The 17,302-nt window shown below is 43.3% G+C and overlaps 1 protein-coding gene and 1 non-coding gene across 2 annotated transcripts; both read left to right on the top strand.

The window, feature by feature from the left end:
• The first annotated feature begins 5,335 nt into the window (after positions 1 to 5,335).
• LOC120693847 (NADH-ubiquinone oxidoreductase chain 1-like) lies at positions 5,336 to 14,029 on the top strand. Its single transcript, XM_039977065.1, has one exon. The coding sequence runs from the start codon at positions 8,138 to 8,140 to the stop codon at positions 8,507 to 8,509; it is 372 nt and encodes a 123-aa protein (XP_039832999.1). The 5' UTR covers positions 5,336 to 8,137; the 3' UTR covers positions 8,510 to 14,029.
• Positions 6,773 to 6,847, top strand: TRNAP-UGG. Its single transcript has one exon. It is a non-coding gene; the product is annotated as a tRNA-Pro (tRNA).
• Positions 14,030 to 17,302: the final 3,273 nt, after the last annotated feature.

The raw sequence follows: 17,302 nt of genomic DNA, 5'->3' as shown, positions 1-17,302 counted from the left end.
TCCCCCTCATCTGCCGAAGGGCCAGTGGTTGGGGTCTCTCTCTGTATTTCGAACCCACTTCACCGAGCTTAACGCCCTGTGGACTTTTTTTACGAAGGCCTCTCTCGAACAAACTAGCCCGCGTCTTTCTATCGGACTAGACCGAACGAAGTAGCTTGTTCCGTGATCAAAACCATACGCTGCCTGGAGTCACAGGGTATGAATTGAGGTATGTCCTTCGAAGCACCTTAAATGAAAGCCTTTACTTATGCTCCTGGACTCTGGAATCATCACATGATTGAACTCACATAAAGCCGAAGAATCGAACGTTGAAGGCTCATTCATTTGATACCTGCACTTGAGAACGAAAAGGAGGCTTCTGCTTTTTATGATGATCTAGCTATGTCAGTTGGTTCGGGTAATTTACATGTTTCAACGTTCCTTCGATGGCATTTCATCTGGTTCGGTCGATTCACAAATCGTGTGTTCTTTCGGGTTTGAGCTATTCAAAGTCTATCTAGTTCCGATATGTCTTTTATTGGAGCCATAGGCTACTGGTCGTACTGCCTCGGCGGCTGTTCCTTACAAGTGTATTTCCGTTCTATCTAAATTTGGATCGACGCTCTATTGGAAGTTGTTCGTTCGTACTGCCCGAGATGTATATCGATCAGCTATGGATGAAACTGATAGTGTAACTGCCAAATCATCAAAGTAAGGAAATCGATAAGCACGAAGATTTCTCTCAAAGACGAGAATATCATTCAGTCTTGAGAAATGCATATTGTTGTTTTAAGATCAGGATTGTGACAGAAGTCGTCGGCACGGACCTTTCCAGATCCTTTCGCGTGGTGCTTCGGTGCCGAAGTGTTCGGTGGTGGCGATAGAGATGCTGAGGATAGCAGTTCAGTTCCTTAGCTTAGATCCGACTAATTCCCGACTACTTCCTCAAAGAAAGCCTTCCTTCTACGGACTAGGCGGTTACGAGGATGGATTCCTTGACTCTTCCCTGTCTGACTTTCACGCACCTACTTAGGAATGTATTTGTTTCACCCTAGCTAGTTCTGAATTCTTGTACATTCTTCCTGTCGAGGACGGACGGAGAAATCTATAACTTCCCTGCTCTGGTTCTGGGTTTGATAGACCTGTTTATCCGCGGTAGTCGTCGTAAAGACCTGTCTTCAGCCTCGATGCTGTAGAGATTGCGTAGTTCGCCGGCTCCCCATCCTTAAGCAAACACACCTTCCTTTTAGCCAGGGTCATTGAAATTTCATCTTACTTGATCCTTCTAAATCAGCTTGTGCTACTTAATCTAGATTTACGAGATTCTTCCTTCTATTCTAGCTAGGTGGCAGGCCAATACCAATACAACTAAGTTTAGGAGTGGATTTCATTTCGTACCTACGTAGGATTCCCTAACTCATCCTCTTATCCATCCTTTCCTGGACTTTCGTAAGGGGCAATAGCACAAGCAGAGCCTTTATAGAGCAGTTGGATTGCGCCTTAGTCACTAGCATACGTTTTCTTGCTTTGAGCTACTAGCGCGGATTGTTCTGGTTTAGCCCGTGAAATACATGGTGGAGTAATCTTTCCAAGTAGTGTAAGGAGTGTGGAACATAAGAAAACGATATTTATCGCAATTCTTCTTCCACCACTTTGGATTGCCCCCATCAAAGATAGGAAAATCTGGCCTATTGGGTGCCGATCCACTCGATCCTATGCTATGCATTTGTGACCAAGGCGAGGTAAGATCATGAATACAAGATGGCGATGAGTCATGCCAAGTTTGGGGAGTGTTGCTCGTACCCTCATTGCATGTTTTAAAATAGGGCATACTGCCTGTGATTTACTATTGACTTCCAAGTCGACACGAGATTCTATTTCTTTCTCTCTACACTATGTACTTACTTTTCCGGCTATGCGAGAGAGAGACTTTATCTTGGGTCTATAGGCACAAATCCAGTAGAAAATACCAATCCAACTTCCTCCTAAAATCACTTCTAACAGGCGAGCGTGACTTGTGCGCTTTTTCGTTAAATCGAGCAAATGGATTTCCAGCCACTGAGTATCTAGGGTCATTCCCTTTACCAAACATTGGAGTCGCTGCTCGGGTTTTCTCGAAAGCTTTTGCTTTCTTCGGTACTGGTACTTCGGAATCCGGTGCCAAGCTTTCTGATCTCTCTCCGTGAGGATAAAATTCCTAGGATTGATGCTCGATTAGATAGTTGATTTGATTTTCTATTACTAGAGCTTGGCAGTGAAGACAGTGCAGCAGATTTTCGCACTACCGGAATGGGTCCTTATGATTCTCAAAGAATGATGAGGGGCAAGGCTGATACCCCGCAGGTGATGCTATCAACTGTGAAGAGGCTTCGAGGCAAGATCTACAAACGTCTGCCTCGGCTCGCTACCAAACTCGTAAGCAAACAGCGGGACGTGAAGCAAGCCAGCTACAGGTGCTAGACGGCTTTCTCGTCAAAGAGCGTTCTATTTCTAGGGAAGACAGTCTCAATCGGCCGTAAAAGACGGATTAGTTTATAACTGACCCATTTTTCATATACCACCCAACTAGTCACTCATGGGAGGCTTCACTTGTGAACTACAATTCCCGTACTACGTAGTATGATTGGTTGCTCAACTGCCCCTTAAACGAAGAAGACCCCTGGGCCGCCTTACGAAATACTTACTGCTCAAAAGCGAAGAAATGAAAATGCTTTACCTCTCTCTTCCGATGAATCCACTTCACATAAACATAATAAGTGTTTTGGCATGCCAGCAAGTGGTTGATACTTTCGTTATTCCAAATTTACGAAGGGAAGGTTCCGAGGTATCGGAATGTGGTAAGCCAGCTCCACCTAGGGACATCGCCGGACGGTAGGCATCGGTTGCTCTAAAACTTCTCACCTGGTTTTCCTATTGTCTTCTTTCCTTACGAAAGCGGTCAGTAAAGAAAAGCCGAGTCGAGTACAAGAAAAACTAATAGCTTCCTTTCGTTATCTGCATCTGCTTTCCTCAAAAGGTCTAGCTTTGCCAAAATCAATAGTTTAGTTGGTTGGGTCCTGTCGATCAAGTTATAGGAGCTGCTTGCTATCTATCAAAGGGTATAACCACGTTTGCATTGAAGGAATGTCGCAGGAAGCTGCCGATCCGCGATTTAAAGTAGTTCGTGCTTCGGCGGCAGGGGACTATAGGCCATGAAAACCCACCCCAGGTATCTCCACCTGTGGATTGAGAGTAAAAACCAGTGAATTTCGTATCTCCCGCTGGCACACGATTTCTATTACTTTTCTTGTTTCCCGTTTCGGAGATCCGATAAAGGAATGGTAAATCGATATCTGGGCTCGAGCCAGGGTACTTATCCTCCCGTCTATAAATCAATGACCAATAAAAGACCAAAGGGGTGATAAATCAAGGGGCGGACAGGAGCAGCATCGTAGCTAGGAGCAGGTGCAGCACCGTAGCTAGTAGGAAGAAGTCCAGCATAGCTACATTCCCCTTCGGGTTGGCGCCCGTCTTCTCCAATAGAAATTTCATCATATCAAGCTAAGCTATCTGAAAACCTACTACCAATCTGAATGTAAAAGAAGAACTAAATACTACTATCCATGAGATCATCATAACAAAAACTAGAATTGCCCTGCTAAATAGGAATAGAAATAAATCCAGGGTAACTTGTATCATGAGATGGGTCAATTCCAATTTGAATTCCGTACGGCTACAACTCTTTTTAAACGAGTCGAAGTCCAGTCTTGTCACTTTCCCATCATCCCTTTCTTATCCTCTTTTTTATCCAACCTCTTTTATGTATTCTGGGCTATCAGAAAATCCTTAGAATAAAAGTTTGTCAGAAGAAGAAAAAAAGGAGTGGCATTCATTCAAATAAAGTTTCACAAACTGGAGGCCTTGCTTTCGCGCGGGGAGAGAGATAGCGATGGGCGGCTGCTGTCTTGTCACCGTGTTCCTGTATACCGATAAGATGATGAATGGTGATGCAGGACAGTCGAGCTTATCCTTTATTCGTATTGTCAGCTAGAAACTTGTTATCAGATCTATAAGGGACACAATCCAGTGGTGAAAGCCGCCATCAACATTCGCGTAGAGATCCACAAAAGGTCTGTAGATCTATACGCGCATACGTTTTTGCTTGGCTTTTTCTTCACTCCGTTTTGTATGGCCAGTACCAATTTCCTATGCTAGTTTAGCTCATGGTGGTTCAAGGGGGTTCACCTTGATCCCAGTTTAGTAGGAATTGTTTGAAACTAAGGAGGTTGATTGAGTAGGAAGTTGGAAATGATCTGAGTGGCAGTAATCTTTTTGATCTAATCACAAAATGTCAATATCGAATTACTGAAAACAATTGAGAGGAAAGAGATAAGCACATGATATTTATTTTCGAAAGGACATGATATTTATCAATTGTAGTGTTGGCATTCGACTAAACGAATAGCATTTCGAAGACAGTCTGACTCTTGAATTATCCCTCATCTGTTGACTGACTCGCCTACACAGCTAACGAGGAAGGATATGGTCTGGTAAGGAATGAATTGTAGTACACACCCACTAATTGTTGAATAGTTCACAAAAGAATGGATTGGATCGAAAGGACTTTCCTACTTGGAAATAACAAGAGAACGAAAACACTGATTCTTCTTTGAAGGAAGCAGATCAATAAAATGAACACATTCAAAGTGTTAGGGAGGCAGTAAGTTCAATAACTAGCTAATAGGCGCTGTCTGTAGGATAGGTTTTAGGTGTTCCATGTCGTCAATTCAATAGTGGCAGATAATATCTAAATCTGTCTATTTTCACGGTGTAGGGCGGTAAATAGTAAGCATGGTGGTATAAATGGGGTAATTCCTCGAATTGAACTGCTTATGGGCTTGCTTCTGGTTTTAGTAGTAAAGTCAAGCTATTAGGTGATCATAGGCGTTAAAGCAAGGAAAGTTTCAATAGGCTTTTGAATAGGGTTGGATTTCACTCACTGGATCAGAGAAAAGCCTGGCCTTTCGTAAAAGCTCATAGGCACTGGCATTCACTCACAGGGTTTTGAGAAGTTTGTTTGCACTTTCTGTGGCGTACCACTTTTCTCGATAGCCTTTTTATACATGCTTCTTTCAAAACGGAATGGGTTCATTCACAAGTAGAAAGCAAAACAAGCATCGGATGGGAGGAAAGCTACTTATTGTAAACCTAAACTAGTAACGTAACTAGAATAGTGAACTCTCTTTCGGAGAAGCATATGGAATTGCTTCACTGGCTTGCTTGAAGAGCTTTCTTTACTGCTTAATAAGAGAGTAAGCTATGTCTCCACTTAATAAGAGAGTAAGCTATGTCTCCACTCCTTTTCTTGGGACTGGCTAGGAAAGCACAAGATGCCCTAGCCCAAAATCAAACATGGGTTCTAGCTCCTTACACCGACTCCAAAAACATTATTTTATATAAATTGGTATACAAGATTCAAAAGAAAGCGGATGGTTCTATTGAAGAAGAAATCAGTATCCAAATTGGAAGAGAAAAGGTTCTGTAACCTACATATACCATATGGGAACACATTACACCACAAGGAAAATGCCAGTTGAGGTACATGTATGCATCCACTTGCAAATTCGGATGATCCAACGCTAAAAGTATGATATTTCTATTCTCTAGCGCTCCTCATATAGAAAAGCTATCTAGCTCGTCCCTCTAGCGCTCGTAAAATAAATCCTCCTTGTCCGAGAAGGCAACAACCATTTCATTTCTTTAACCCGGATTGCATTATTTAATTGATTTACTACGTCGTGTACTACGTATTGGTTCGCGAATGCGTTGCTTGAAGGAAGGAAGCAGCTTTTCAAAAGAACTGCTTAGCAATTTAAAGTTGGGGAAATAGCTCAGTTCGAGGGAGGGAAATTGTCTGGGGAATAGGCTGATTATTCAGCACCGGACAGGAGAAAGGGCAATTAAAGGGAAGGAAAGTTGGGAACCAACGGAAAATCAAGTATCATGTTGCTCCTAAGAAAACTCGTATAGTAGTCTCATTGGCCTTCGTCGATGGGACAAACGCGGAAGTTGTATGCGTTACAAGGCAACTAGCATTTTGTTTTGTCATGGAATGAAAGAATGTTCTTGTTTTTCGTGATCCGATCCGGTATCAGCGGATACTTGCATTTTACCGGGAAGGGTTGAAACAATGGAATGCAACGCAACAAGAAAACGCGTATGTTAAGTTCTATAGTTGATGTGATGCGGCTCGATTCATCATTGCTCTCACAAAAAATCAATGTTTTCGGTTCCCTTTTGACTCTAAAATTCTCATAGAGAAAGATGTTCTGATTCTGTTCTCTCTGAAAAGGAAGACGGGGCCCTTAGGGACACAGTAGTACCATTTCCATTGTGCGAAAGGTCGTGTCCTGGTAGCCTCTCTGCTGTAGTAAGATGAACGGTCTCATTGCATCAAACAGTCAATTCTTCCATTTCTTAAATTGTCAAATCGAGATTGTGTGGGTGTTCAGTGGATCAATCCCTGTATTAATGGTTCTGGCGGGGCAGTGGGCGTGGGACTGTAAATCCTCTTTCGTTCGCTGGGCCTGGGCCCTTTGGACTGTAAATCCAAACGGAGTTAGTGGTTCGATTCCACTCATGAACGAGAGCGAGACTGAACGAAAGAAAATGCAAGTGAAACGAGACGAGAATCCAATTTTAGGCTTATTTCCTAAAAGCGGTGGTTCTCGCCTCCCTGTGCCGCGGGGTGGGCGACTGAGGTTCGAGTCTTTTTCGATCGGGTAGATCCATACCATATGTTCCGGGGGGGAGACGAGGTGTAGCGCAGTCTGGTCAGCGCATCTGTTTTGGGTACAGAGGGCCATAGGTTCGAATCCTGTCACCTTGATGTGGTATTCACAGGGGCCGAAGTGCAAAGCCCCGTAGCCTATCCGTGGTCGGGAAGGCAGGCGAAAAGCACGCACAAAAAAAAAAGAAAGCTAAAATCTTTTTTTTTCTTTTCTTCTTTTGAAACCCATTATCAGGCTTTTGCTTTTGATATTCTATATCTATATAATATTATAAAGCTATTTCACTGGTTTGATTTACATACCTCAGTCATGTTATTTGTCTAGCCTTCAATCAGAATAGCCTCTCCACCGGTTCCGAAGATTCTTTCGGCATCAATGTGCTTTTGGAATCTTCCTATGAAACAAATAACATTAAGGAACTGTTTAGGAAAGAACAGGCCTCAGTAGAAAGCGAGCTTTTTCGCGTATAGCCAACCTCGAAGCCCAATTAGCGCACGGGCTGCCCCCTCAACTCAACCCTGGCGAGTACGCTAACTTGGTCAGGGAGCATTTAGACGGTGCAGTTAGTATTGACCACTACCGCCAAGTCCATAATTCCTAAATTGATGAAGTACACATAATGGAGCTCAAAAGCCGATTACAAAATCTACTTTTTGAGCATCTTGAAACCGCACATAAAAAATATTATGAATGAATCACCTTACAATAACATACGAGAGACTGCTTTCGATTTTTTTGAACAACAAGTCGAACCTAATGAACAATTCCATTCAAAGGAATGTTCTAGAGGGGGGCGCTTTTCCACTATATTCGCGATATTGAACAAAATGGAAGAAATTCTTCACGATTTCTAGAGTTCCGGGATTACTTCACTGATATCGATTTTAGCCTAAGCACGGCCTCTAGGTTAGTTCAAAGTGTAGTACAACGAACTATCGATACACCGAAAACGAGTAAAGATGGGTACATAAAATGAAGACATCGTGGATTACCCAAATTGGGACGACGATAGGACATTTCACTTTCTTTCGCAATATTTCTGATCATGACTCAACCACTAGGAAAGGGGATTGCTTACTCTCAGCCACGTTTTTCGCTTATGCTTAGTCAAGTGAGGATTCCATTCGAAGTAACGTAACAGGAGCACCATCTTCAAAACTTCTCGGGATCCGGAGTTTATCGAGAAAAGGTCCCATCCTTCAATATCATGATTGGGTCAACCAGGCCAGATCATAAGTGAAATAGTTTGATCGGGTCGACCAGGTCAGGCCCGATCATGAGTGAATAGAAAATCGAAAACGTACATAGCTGTTCCAGCGGAAATACTTTGTTTAATTCTACCACTTCTACTAGGAGTAGCCTTTTTAGTGCTAGCTGAACGTAAAGTAATGGCTTTTGTGCAACGTCGAAAGGGTCCTGATGTAGTGGGATCGTTCGGATTGTTACAACCTCTAGCAGATGGTTTTAAATTGATTCTAAAAGAACCTATTTCACCAAGTAGTGCTAATTTCTCCCTTTTTAGAATGGCTCCAGTGGCTACATTTATGTTAAGTCTGGTCGCTTGGGCCGTTGTACCTTTTGATTATGGTATGGTATTGTCAGATCCGAACATAGGGCTACTTTATTTGTTTGCCATATCTTCGCTAGGTGTTTATGGAATAATTATAGCAGGTTGGTCTAGTAAGACGGGGGGCGGCCGTTCGGTCGCCTATGATATACGGACCAATTGGTCAAAAATGGGTTTGTGCCGCAGGTGTTGAACGATCTACTCTACACAGGTGTGGGCTTACAGGGCTAGGGCTCATAAACCCTTTCTTTCATTCATCAAGGGGTCGGTCACTTTTCCGGGCCGGGATCGAGAAGTGGAAGTCATAAAAAATTCTCTTCGCACCCCAGATCAAGAGGAAAGGTAGCTTGTCAAGCTGGTCTCACTATTGGAAATTCTAGCTTTCTTTTTTTTCACCGGCTCTTCTTCTTTGTCAACGCTACTAAGGACCTGACGGTTCGCCTACTTGATGAATGAAAGAACATGAGAAAGGGTTATAAAAGAAAAGGCGACGAAAGTCTACTACAGTACAGTCAAAGTCAGCGGCTGAGTTTGCCTAGCCTCGCCTACTATTTTTTTTTTGTAGGCGAGCGAGTTAGAGAAGAGGCTTAGGGATAAGAGAGTGTCGGTGCGTACGTAGCCTTCATTCTACTACGCTACACAAAGTCACTTAGCTCGACGTTAATTAAGAGAGTAAAGGAGGAATACCCTACATAGAAGAACCGCTGTTCGCTTACAAAGGTATAACCTTTCGCTCCCCGGGGCAAAGCTGCTTCGCACCACTGATAGACTACTTAATTAAGATTCCATTTCAAAGGCGCTACTTTGTTTCGCAAGCCTTTGTCATTGTCAGTCAACTAAGGTTGGCCCTCGGCCCCCTGCGAATCCGTAAATCAGAGAGCATGCCGCAAAAAAAAGGATGGTCCCCTATGCATTGAATTCTTTCCGGAACGAATCGAATTCAAGTACCTGACCCCCCATCATGGTGAACCTCTCCTTGTGATCGGGATGAGGTAGATGCCTCCCAGCCGGGGGGCGGATCGAATCGGAGTTTCCTTAGGTAGCCACCGACCTACAGTTCTCCTTAAACTTCTGTGCTTGGTGGAAAAGAAGCGAACAAAGGTACGCTCGCTTGCTGTCTTGTTCTCCGCCGCGGACTGGGATCGCTCGCCAGCTAGGCCCTCTAGAAAAAAGTTGGAGCAACATTGTATGAGAACATATTACCCATCTTCGGGGACAAGGGGCGGAACGACCTCTCGATCTACTTACTGCAGCCCAGGACGGGCGTCGTCGTCTAGGCGTGACTTCTTGTTTTGATCTCCCCTACGCCTAGGACGTTGTCTGGGCCAAGAGCCATAGTTAGTTGCTGTTTCCATTTGGTTCTTCTTTCTCGTTGTTGATACCGGCAAGACCCAGCCAGATGATGATGTCTGCTGGTTGGTAGTGAGAGGACTCTTAGTACCCGCAAAAAAAAGGGCGCTGGTGAAAAAAACAATCATGTGATTTAGTTTCTTGCTCTCCCTTAGCAGCGGGAAAGGAGTCTATCTATCTGCCTAGCTTTGGTAGATTTCCCCCAACGCAATTCAAAAACGGAAATTCCACGAATCCCTGAGGTGGATAAGTCCGACGACTCAGCAGCAGTGCGGAATTGAGTTTCTGGTCCGGTGGATCTGATCTATAGTTTGGGGGCAATACATACCAAAAGGTTCGAAAGAAGGAAGGCGCAGTATATAACCAACCCGCCCATAGCCGGTCTAACTGCTGAGAGAGAAAAGTGCTTTTCTTTCCCTAAGAGTCCTCGAGTACACACAGCTATTGCTGATCCTTTGCGAGATCAGGATGAGACCCTTCAGAATTTCTAATCAATCCATGTTAGGTCAACATCGAGACAGAGCATCTCAGTTGGCTCTGTCAAGGAAGTGAAACAGGCATTCCTAGGTTGAGGTTACCATAGGATTGACCCTCAGTCAGGCCTCCGATTCCAAGGAGTTGATTCAGCAAGTTCCCCGTGCTACCCCGCGGGAAGTCTAATCGGATCAATCGGTGGTTCCGTAATGAGTAGTCGAATACACATTGAGGGGGCCTTGCCTCCTCCTTCCCGCCCACACCTTCATTCTTTTCCTCCTCTGATCTTAGAAAGCATACTAAACTTCACTCCAATCTTTCTCCATTAGCAACAAGAGCTGCTCTATCTATCGGCCCTTGATGAGTAAGCTTAGCTATACCGCTTAGGTTGCAAAGCTGCAAGCTCCCTTCTAATGCGTTATTAGGCTGCTTGGAGCCTTCTCGCTTAGTAAGCCGCCTTCGGCCTGCCTATTTACTCGTCTAAACTCGTCACACAATGAAGCGCTTTTGAAAACCTTCCCCGAAAAAGTGGGTATAGTCTTCTATTGCCATGTACATATCAGCGGGCAGTGGGATAAGTCGAAGCATGCCAGAACCTTCTTTAGTAGTGAGCCGTACCGACTAGCTCCTAGCAAGGGCTTCAAGATCACAGTAATGCCTGCCAAAACTTTCCTTGGGTACGAATGTCATGTTCAAAGCAGGTTTCTCTAGACACCTTGGAAAAGATCACTGACGAGCTCAATCTCAAAGTGTGAATGAAATTATCAGTTTCATCCTCTTTATGAGCCTGAGATCATATGGGTCAACAATTCTCATTTCTTAGTTATAGAAAGCCCTTCTCAAGGAAGTGAGCCACTCAATCTGAGCCAGCGGATTCTCATTCAGCTGTGCCGGTGTGCAAAGCAAGCACGCTTAGACAACGATGTCCAATCTTTGGTCTGCCCATTAAGGGCTGACTCCGCTAGGCAAGAGGACTACTACTGGGATTATTCTATTACTAATTGATGACCTGGGGGGCTACTCTTCTTTCTCCACTACAGATATTGACTGACCTGTTGATAGGATAGCGGGGGCAGTAAAGAGGAGAGGAGGAAAAAGAAGTAGAGTTAGGTTCTGTTCTTGTGTGTAAGCCCTCGGTCGATTCGTCTGCTCATTCACAGCGTATGATTCTTATCCAATTGCTTCTTCTGAAAACGCGGCGTCGGTTAATCTTTCTTATTCTCCCTTCGGGGCTCCTCATGTTGCTACTAATAGAAACAGTTCGGACCTTGCTCATACAATCCTCGGGACTACTATTGGTTAATCTTTGTCCTCCCTAGGGAAAGTAAACAAGACGAGACTTTTTGGGAAAGACAGGGTTAGCGCCCTTTGGTAGCCTTCCAGTTCAGCTACAGCGAGCTCTTCACTTGATAGAAGAGCGAGACATAGCGGAGGAAATGGTGCTTTGTCGATCCTAACTCCTTGCTTCGGAATGCGATTACCTACTTTCCGCCTCACCTGTCGATTAAAGAATTCAACCAACTAGTTGGAGATGGCTGCTTCGAGCCCCACCTTTGATATCCAGTCGTGTGCCTGCCTTCTTGGATATGTTTATTTCGATGAGGCCGCTCTGATCGGGATCTGACTCCACTAATGTAACCGTTTTCGTACCATGTTTTTCACCTAGGGCCTACGCTTTTTGAGTGTAGCCTATCTTCGTGCTGGAATGGTTTTTTCTCCTCCCTGAGGTCGGACTGTTGCACCTGTCAACTCCGGCATTCCCAAGGCATCGCATATCCGGAAGGGAGCAAATACGATCAACTGTTATAGATTGACTTCTCCTGTTGCTTGATTTGGTGAGTCAAGTGTGTTTCCGACTCCTGCCAAGCTTAAAAAGAGGAAGGGCAGTCTTCCAAGCAAACCCATGAATTAGCAAAAACTTCCACTCTCGAATCGGGCAATCAAAGGTCAAGCCGGTCAAGGTCAAAGCGGTCAAAGACAAGCTGATCAAAGGGCCAAAGCCAAGTCGGTCAAAGTCAAGCCGGAAATCTCTCTCCTCAACTTGTAAGTGGAGTAAGAGTACAATCCTCCACATCAGTTAGGCGGACCCGACTCCACGCAGGTTGAAGAGGAGAAAGTAGGCCGCCCCGCCCCAACCTCGACATTAGGATCGCCACTGACTTCTGAAGGCAAGGCAAGCCTCGTGCTTACACGGAGATTAGATCCGCTTTGATGTTGATGATGACACTGCTGATTTCGACCAACGACCTCAAAAAGTCGACCTTCATGGATGATCCCTAGCCCACATCTCATTGGCAGCTATAGATGCCGGCACTGATCAATATCTTCCTGACCCGACAGAGAATAGAATGGAGTAGGAACACGAAGAACTTATATGTAATCTAATATTCTTTTATTTGAATACTAGGAATCGCACCTGAATTCCATCAATCATTCGGTTAGAAGTCCACTATTTCATCCTTGATGTTTCAATCGAAGGAGATACTCTATTTCACAATCTATCCATCTGGATTCCTCTTTTTAAAGAAAGTCTTTCCTGGATCCTGAAAAAACAAGAAAGAACAGAATGAGAACTAAGAGTTCTTTCAGTCGAGCAGTTGAGGGAACGAGTAAGATACGTTTGTCAGTCTACTATTCTTTCGGGAAGGAATTGAGCCTCAATCATCATACGCAAAGAAAGAAATCCTTCGAGAGCGAGAACATTCAGAGTTAGTAGTTGAGTAAGTATAGATTCACTCCGATTACCAAACGGGCGACTTTACAACTTAGGGAGCAGCAGGCCTTGTGTTTGTGGTGAAGTGGAATCTTTTCAATATGAAAATAGGTGGTATCCAAAAGGACAAAAACTGCAACTAGGGATCTGGTGGACTACTGTCATGAGTCACAAGGCATTGGTAGACTGACTCACTCAGATGTTTGGCTATTTCACCTAAGGAGTATGTCTGGATGGATGGCTTCACAGTCAAAGATGGTAATTCCATACCTCATCTAATTCACCAACGTGACCAACCACAATGTATCAAATCTCCGCAATGAAAAGCTGGTTTTTTGAATAGCAGGAGGACTTCCGGTTGTGGTTATGCAAGTCCCACGCACGGATCAAATCCAATAAATAAAGAATTGAAGCATGCTGCATGCACTCGTGAGACTGTCAAACCTACTGAATTGATGGAACAAGAGCAATTCGAACTTTATTTTTGACTCATGGGCAGGACATCTGAAAGAGAAAATTTCGATGCCAACCACCTGGGCTGTGAATCGTTCAGGTAGGCATCTCGGGACCAAAAATCTGAATCAAGGGCATGACCGAAACCGGTGATTAATGCTTCACCCTCGGAGCTCTTAGAAAACTTCCTTTTCTTTGAGAAGTAGAACAAAGTACCTTTAGGAGACCTAGTTAGTGACTGGGCAGGACAGGTCAGCAGGTCTTTCATGAACAGAGGAGCCAACGAAGAAAGATAAGCATCTCAGTAGTAGCCAGATGCTAATGAATTGAATAAAGTTGTTTGCCTACCCGCCGTTAGAGTTCTCGCAGACGCTATTGATGGTCTTGTTGGCCTATCCGATGCGGATCTCCTCAACGTAGAAGCTAAACCAGTAGCCGGTGTGACAGAGAGTCATATTAAGGATAGGGCTAATGCTTTCCCCTTGAACCCCTTGCAGAAAAAGTAGGAAAATGGACTGAAATTGTTGGATTAGTGGATTTGCAGTATCTCAACAATCAGAACTGCGAATATTCCATCATCCAAACTAAGCTTCCTCAGATCCTAACCCATTGGTCATTATCGAGCCTCGTGACTCCGGCTGTGTTGATATCTTCGTATTACCTGTTCTCATTTTATCTATCTGGTTATTGCTTGATGTGTTGGTTGGTATTTCACTATTTTTATTTAAGTAGAAGTGATTTCTTCCTCATTAGCTCCATTTTTCTTATCATTTGCATCTTGTGATGAATGAAGTGAACTTGAGCTCTCTAGTGCTTCTATTTTCTCTTCGAAAGCATTTACTAGTATTCGATGAGGAAAGACCAGAAAGACAAGTGATATGAACTGGTTTTGTATCCACCCACTTTCCTTCGTTATCTTCAACTCTTTCTCTTTTGGTAGAGGAAGGCATTCCCTGTATAAATGATGATTCTTGCTTTCGTATTGTTAATGTTTTCAATTGTACACGGAAGGAGTTTGTGACCACTACCATTTTTGTAAGAGATTTATCCTCATATTGTTGGAGAAACCATTCTTTGCTAACATGGCTCTTAACTGCACCAAGACATCCTTTTCGCCCTCCGCATCCAACCAATAGCTTTTGGGCGCGTTGAAAATTCCCTCCCTCACTTTATATTCGAATTTCAACTTACCCAACTCATCTTTGGATATTAATTCCTCAGGGAGTGGATTACCCATCACCACAGAGTCCGTATCAGTATAGTAGCAATCCTCTCTACTTATATATTATATGGGTGCATATGAATTCGTGCATAAGCTGTAATGGCAGCGGCTATTTGGACAGCTGCATTACGAGGAACAGCATATTCATCTGATTTCAGAGTATAAGAAAAGTAGCTACAAATGAATAGCTCTTGCCACAACCATACAGAAATCCGCTTTTCCTTAACACATGCTTGTAGCGCTCATTACTACAGATCTCAGTTATAGTGCTCCTTGGGTTGATACCAAACCTACCATAAAGACTGTTCATAAGAATCTTATACAAATAGGCTAATCCTGCATTTCCTTCTTTCTTGGCGCTCAATCTTTATATAGTGATGTTACAAACCGCTCAAATAGCCCTTCCCCTTTTTTAAATAGATAACCCCTTAAAGGAGTCACTGTAGAACCAATTGATTTAGCATACTTTAACTCTTCGCTAAAGTACACTCCTATAAATCGACCCGTTGGAAATATCCGCACTCCTTTCTCGTCTCGGTAGGGCAACACTGGCTTATGAATGGATGGAGGGCATACAACATACGCTTCGATAAATCCAAACAAATCCTGGGGTAGAAAAAAAGGAGAAATGCTGTGGTGAATTCCAAATCGAAAAAGTAAACTTCACTTTACTTAAGATGAAGGAACCGAGTGCCGAATTGAAATCTCAACAAAGAAATGAAAGCATAACTCTTTCCTCTTGTTGTCCTATTACTCTTTTTGCCTGCCTTGTTTGTGGAGGTCTCGGGTGTCTACGGCAGATCCGATCAGTCTCGTGATGAAGAGAAGTCTTTTCCGATCTTCCACTAAGAAAGATATCGTCACGACAACCAAATTTGCCCGGTAAACTACTCGGGGCTCCCCATGGTTTAGTAAAAGGGAGGGGATATTTTCTCTTCATCTGGGGGTTCATTTCATTCATTATTCATTATGAACTCAAAAGTGTAAGGCTGATTAGTGAGGTCTTAAAAACTTCATACAAGAAATGATCAGCCATTCCAATGGTTGTGCTCGAAAGGCAGTTATGAATCGATTGACTAATCCAATTCCAATATCTTGATTTCGAGCAGCAATGCATCGTGAACCAATATATATATCGTCTGCTAATACACGACCAATTAGTGTTTGGACAAAAAGTTTTTCCGTCATCCCATTTTGAGGACTCACAGAAATACCTCGGATAGTACCACAATCTCTTCTACGCACAATAATATGTTGAACTACTTCAACAAGTCTACGTGTAAGATAGCCAGCATCCGCTGTTCGTACAGCAGTATCTACAACCCCTTTTCGGGCTCCGTAGCAGGAAATTCTATATTCTGTCAAAGAAAGTCCCTCGCGTAAATTGCTTTGAATAGGTAAATCAATCATTTGTCCTTGAGGATCCGCCATTAACCCTCTCATACCTACTAATTGGTGTACCTGAGATGCATTTCCTCTGGCTCCTGAAAAAGACATTAGATAGACTGGATTAGAAGGATCCGTTATTCGAAAATTCGAATTCATTTCTTGTTTCAAATATTCACTTGTAGCATACCATATCTCAACGGATTGGCGTAATTTTTCTACCGCGTGTACAGCCCCATAATAATAGTGTTTCTCCAAAAGAAAACTCTGTTGTTCCGCGTCTTGGACTAACCATCCTTTAGAGGGTATTGTTAAAAGATCCTCGATTCCTAAAGAAATCGATGTAGTAGTGGCTTGATGGAAGCCCAGAGTCTTTATTTGATCCAGTATATGGGATGTATATCCCATTCCGAAATGATCTATTAATCTGCTAATAAGTCGTTTCATAGCAGTTCCGTCTATCTCTTTATTATGAAAGACCAAGTTGGCCCGTTCTGCCATACATAAGTACCCCCTAATTTGGCTGAGTAGGATTCGACAATTGCTGAGTAGGATTCGACAATGGGCTTGAGTCAGTGATTCGAAAACTTAATTTACTCCCTTTCCTCAATCTCAATCTGGATTTGCGCGGCAAAAAAGATGGGACTAACGAAATCGGAATGCCCCCCGAAAGGGGCATCGCCGAATCTAACTTCCTTATTTAGATAGTGTATGAATAGGCCCGACTAAATCCTTGTATGGCTTCCTCTATTTATCTATAAAAAGAAATATGACCAAGAGTGGTTCGAATGTATATAGAACGGATTTCTTTTTTTCTATTTCCCACTACCAGATAGTGGGCATAAATCTCATGATAAGTCCCAAAAGATTCATATTGAACTTCAATCGGAACTTCTCTTGACCCAACGATGCGTTGATCTAGTTTCCATCGGAGCCACAAGGGACTGTTTAAACCGATTCGTTTCTGTCTATAAGCTCCCAGTGCATCATAGGAACTAGAAAAATGGGGTTCTTTATCTTTCGTATACTTATAATAATTGTTATTATTGTATTTTACTTTTTTATTTGGAGAGTTTCCGCAACTATTATATCTATTTGCACAAATACCTCGACGGTTTCCAATCGTTAATACATAAAGTCCGATAAGCATGTCTTGGGTTGGCACGCAAATGGGATCTCCAATAGCGGGAGACAGGAGATTCATATGAGAAAACATAAGTAAACGGGCTTCCGCCTGAGCTTCCAAGGATAAAGGTAGATGAACAGCCATTTGATCCCCATCAAAGTCCGCATTGAAACCCTTACACACTAATGGATGTAAACAAATAGTACGCCCCTCTACTAAAGTGGGTTGGAAGGCCTGTATGCCTAATCTATGCAGGGTAGGT

The sequence above is a fragment of the Panicum virgatum genome, unplaced genomic scaffold (genome assembly GCF_016808335.1).
Source record: "Panicum virgatum strain AP13 unplaced genomic scaffold, P.virgatum_v5 scaffold_183, whole genome shotgun sequence".
Taxonomy (NCBI): domain Eukaryota; kingdom Viridiplantae; phylum Streptophyta; class Magnoliopsida; order Poales; family Poaceae; genus Panicum; species Panicum virgatum.
The sequence above is the reverse complement of the archived record's forward strand: the minus strand, read 5'-3'. Positions and strand labels throughout refer to the sequence as shown.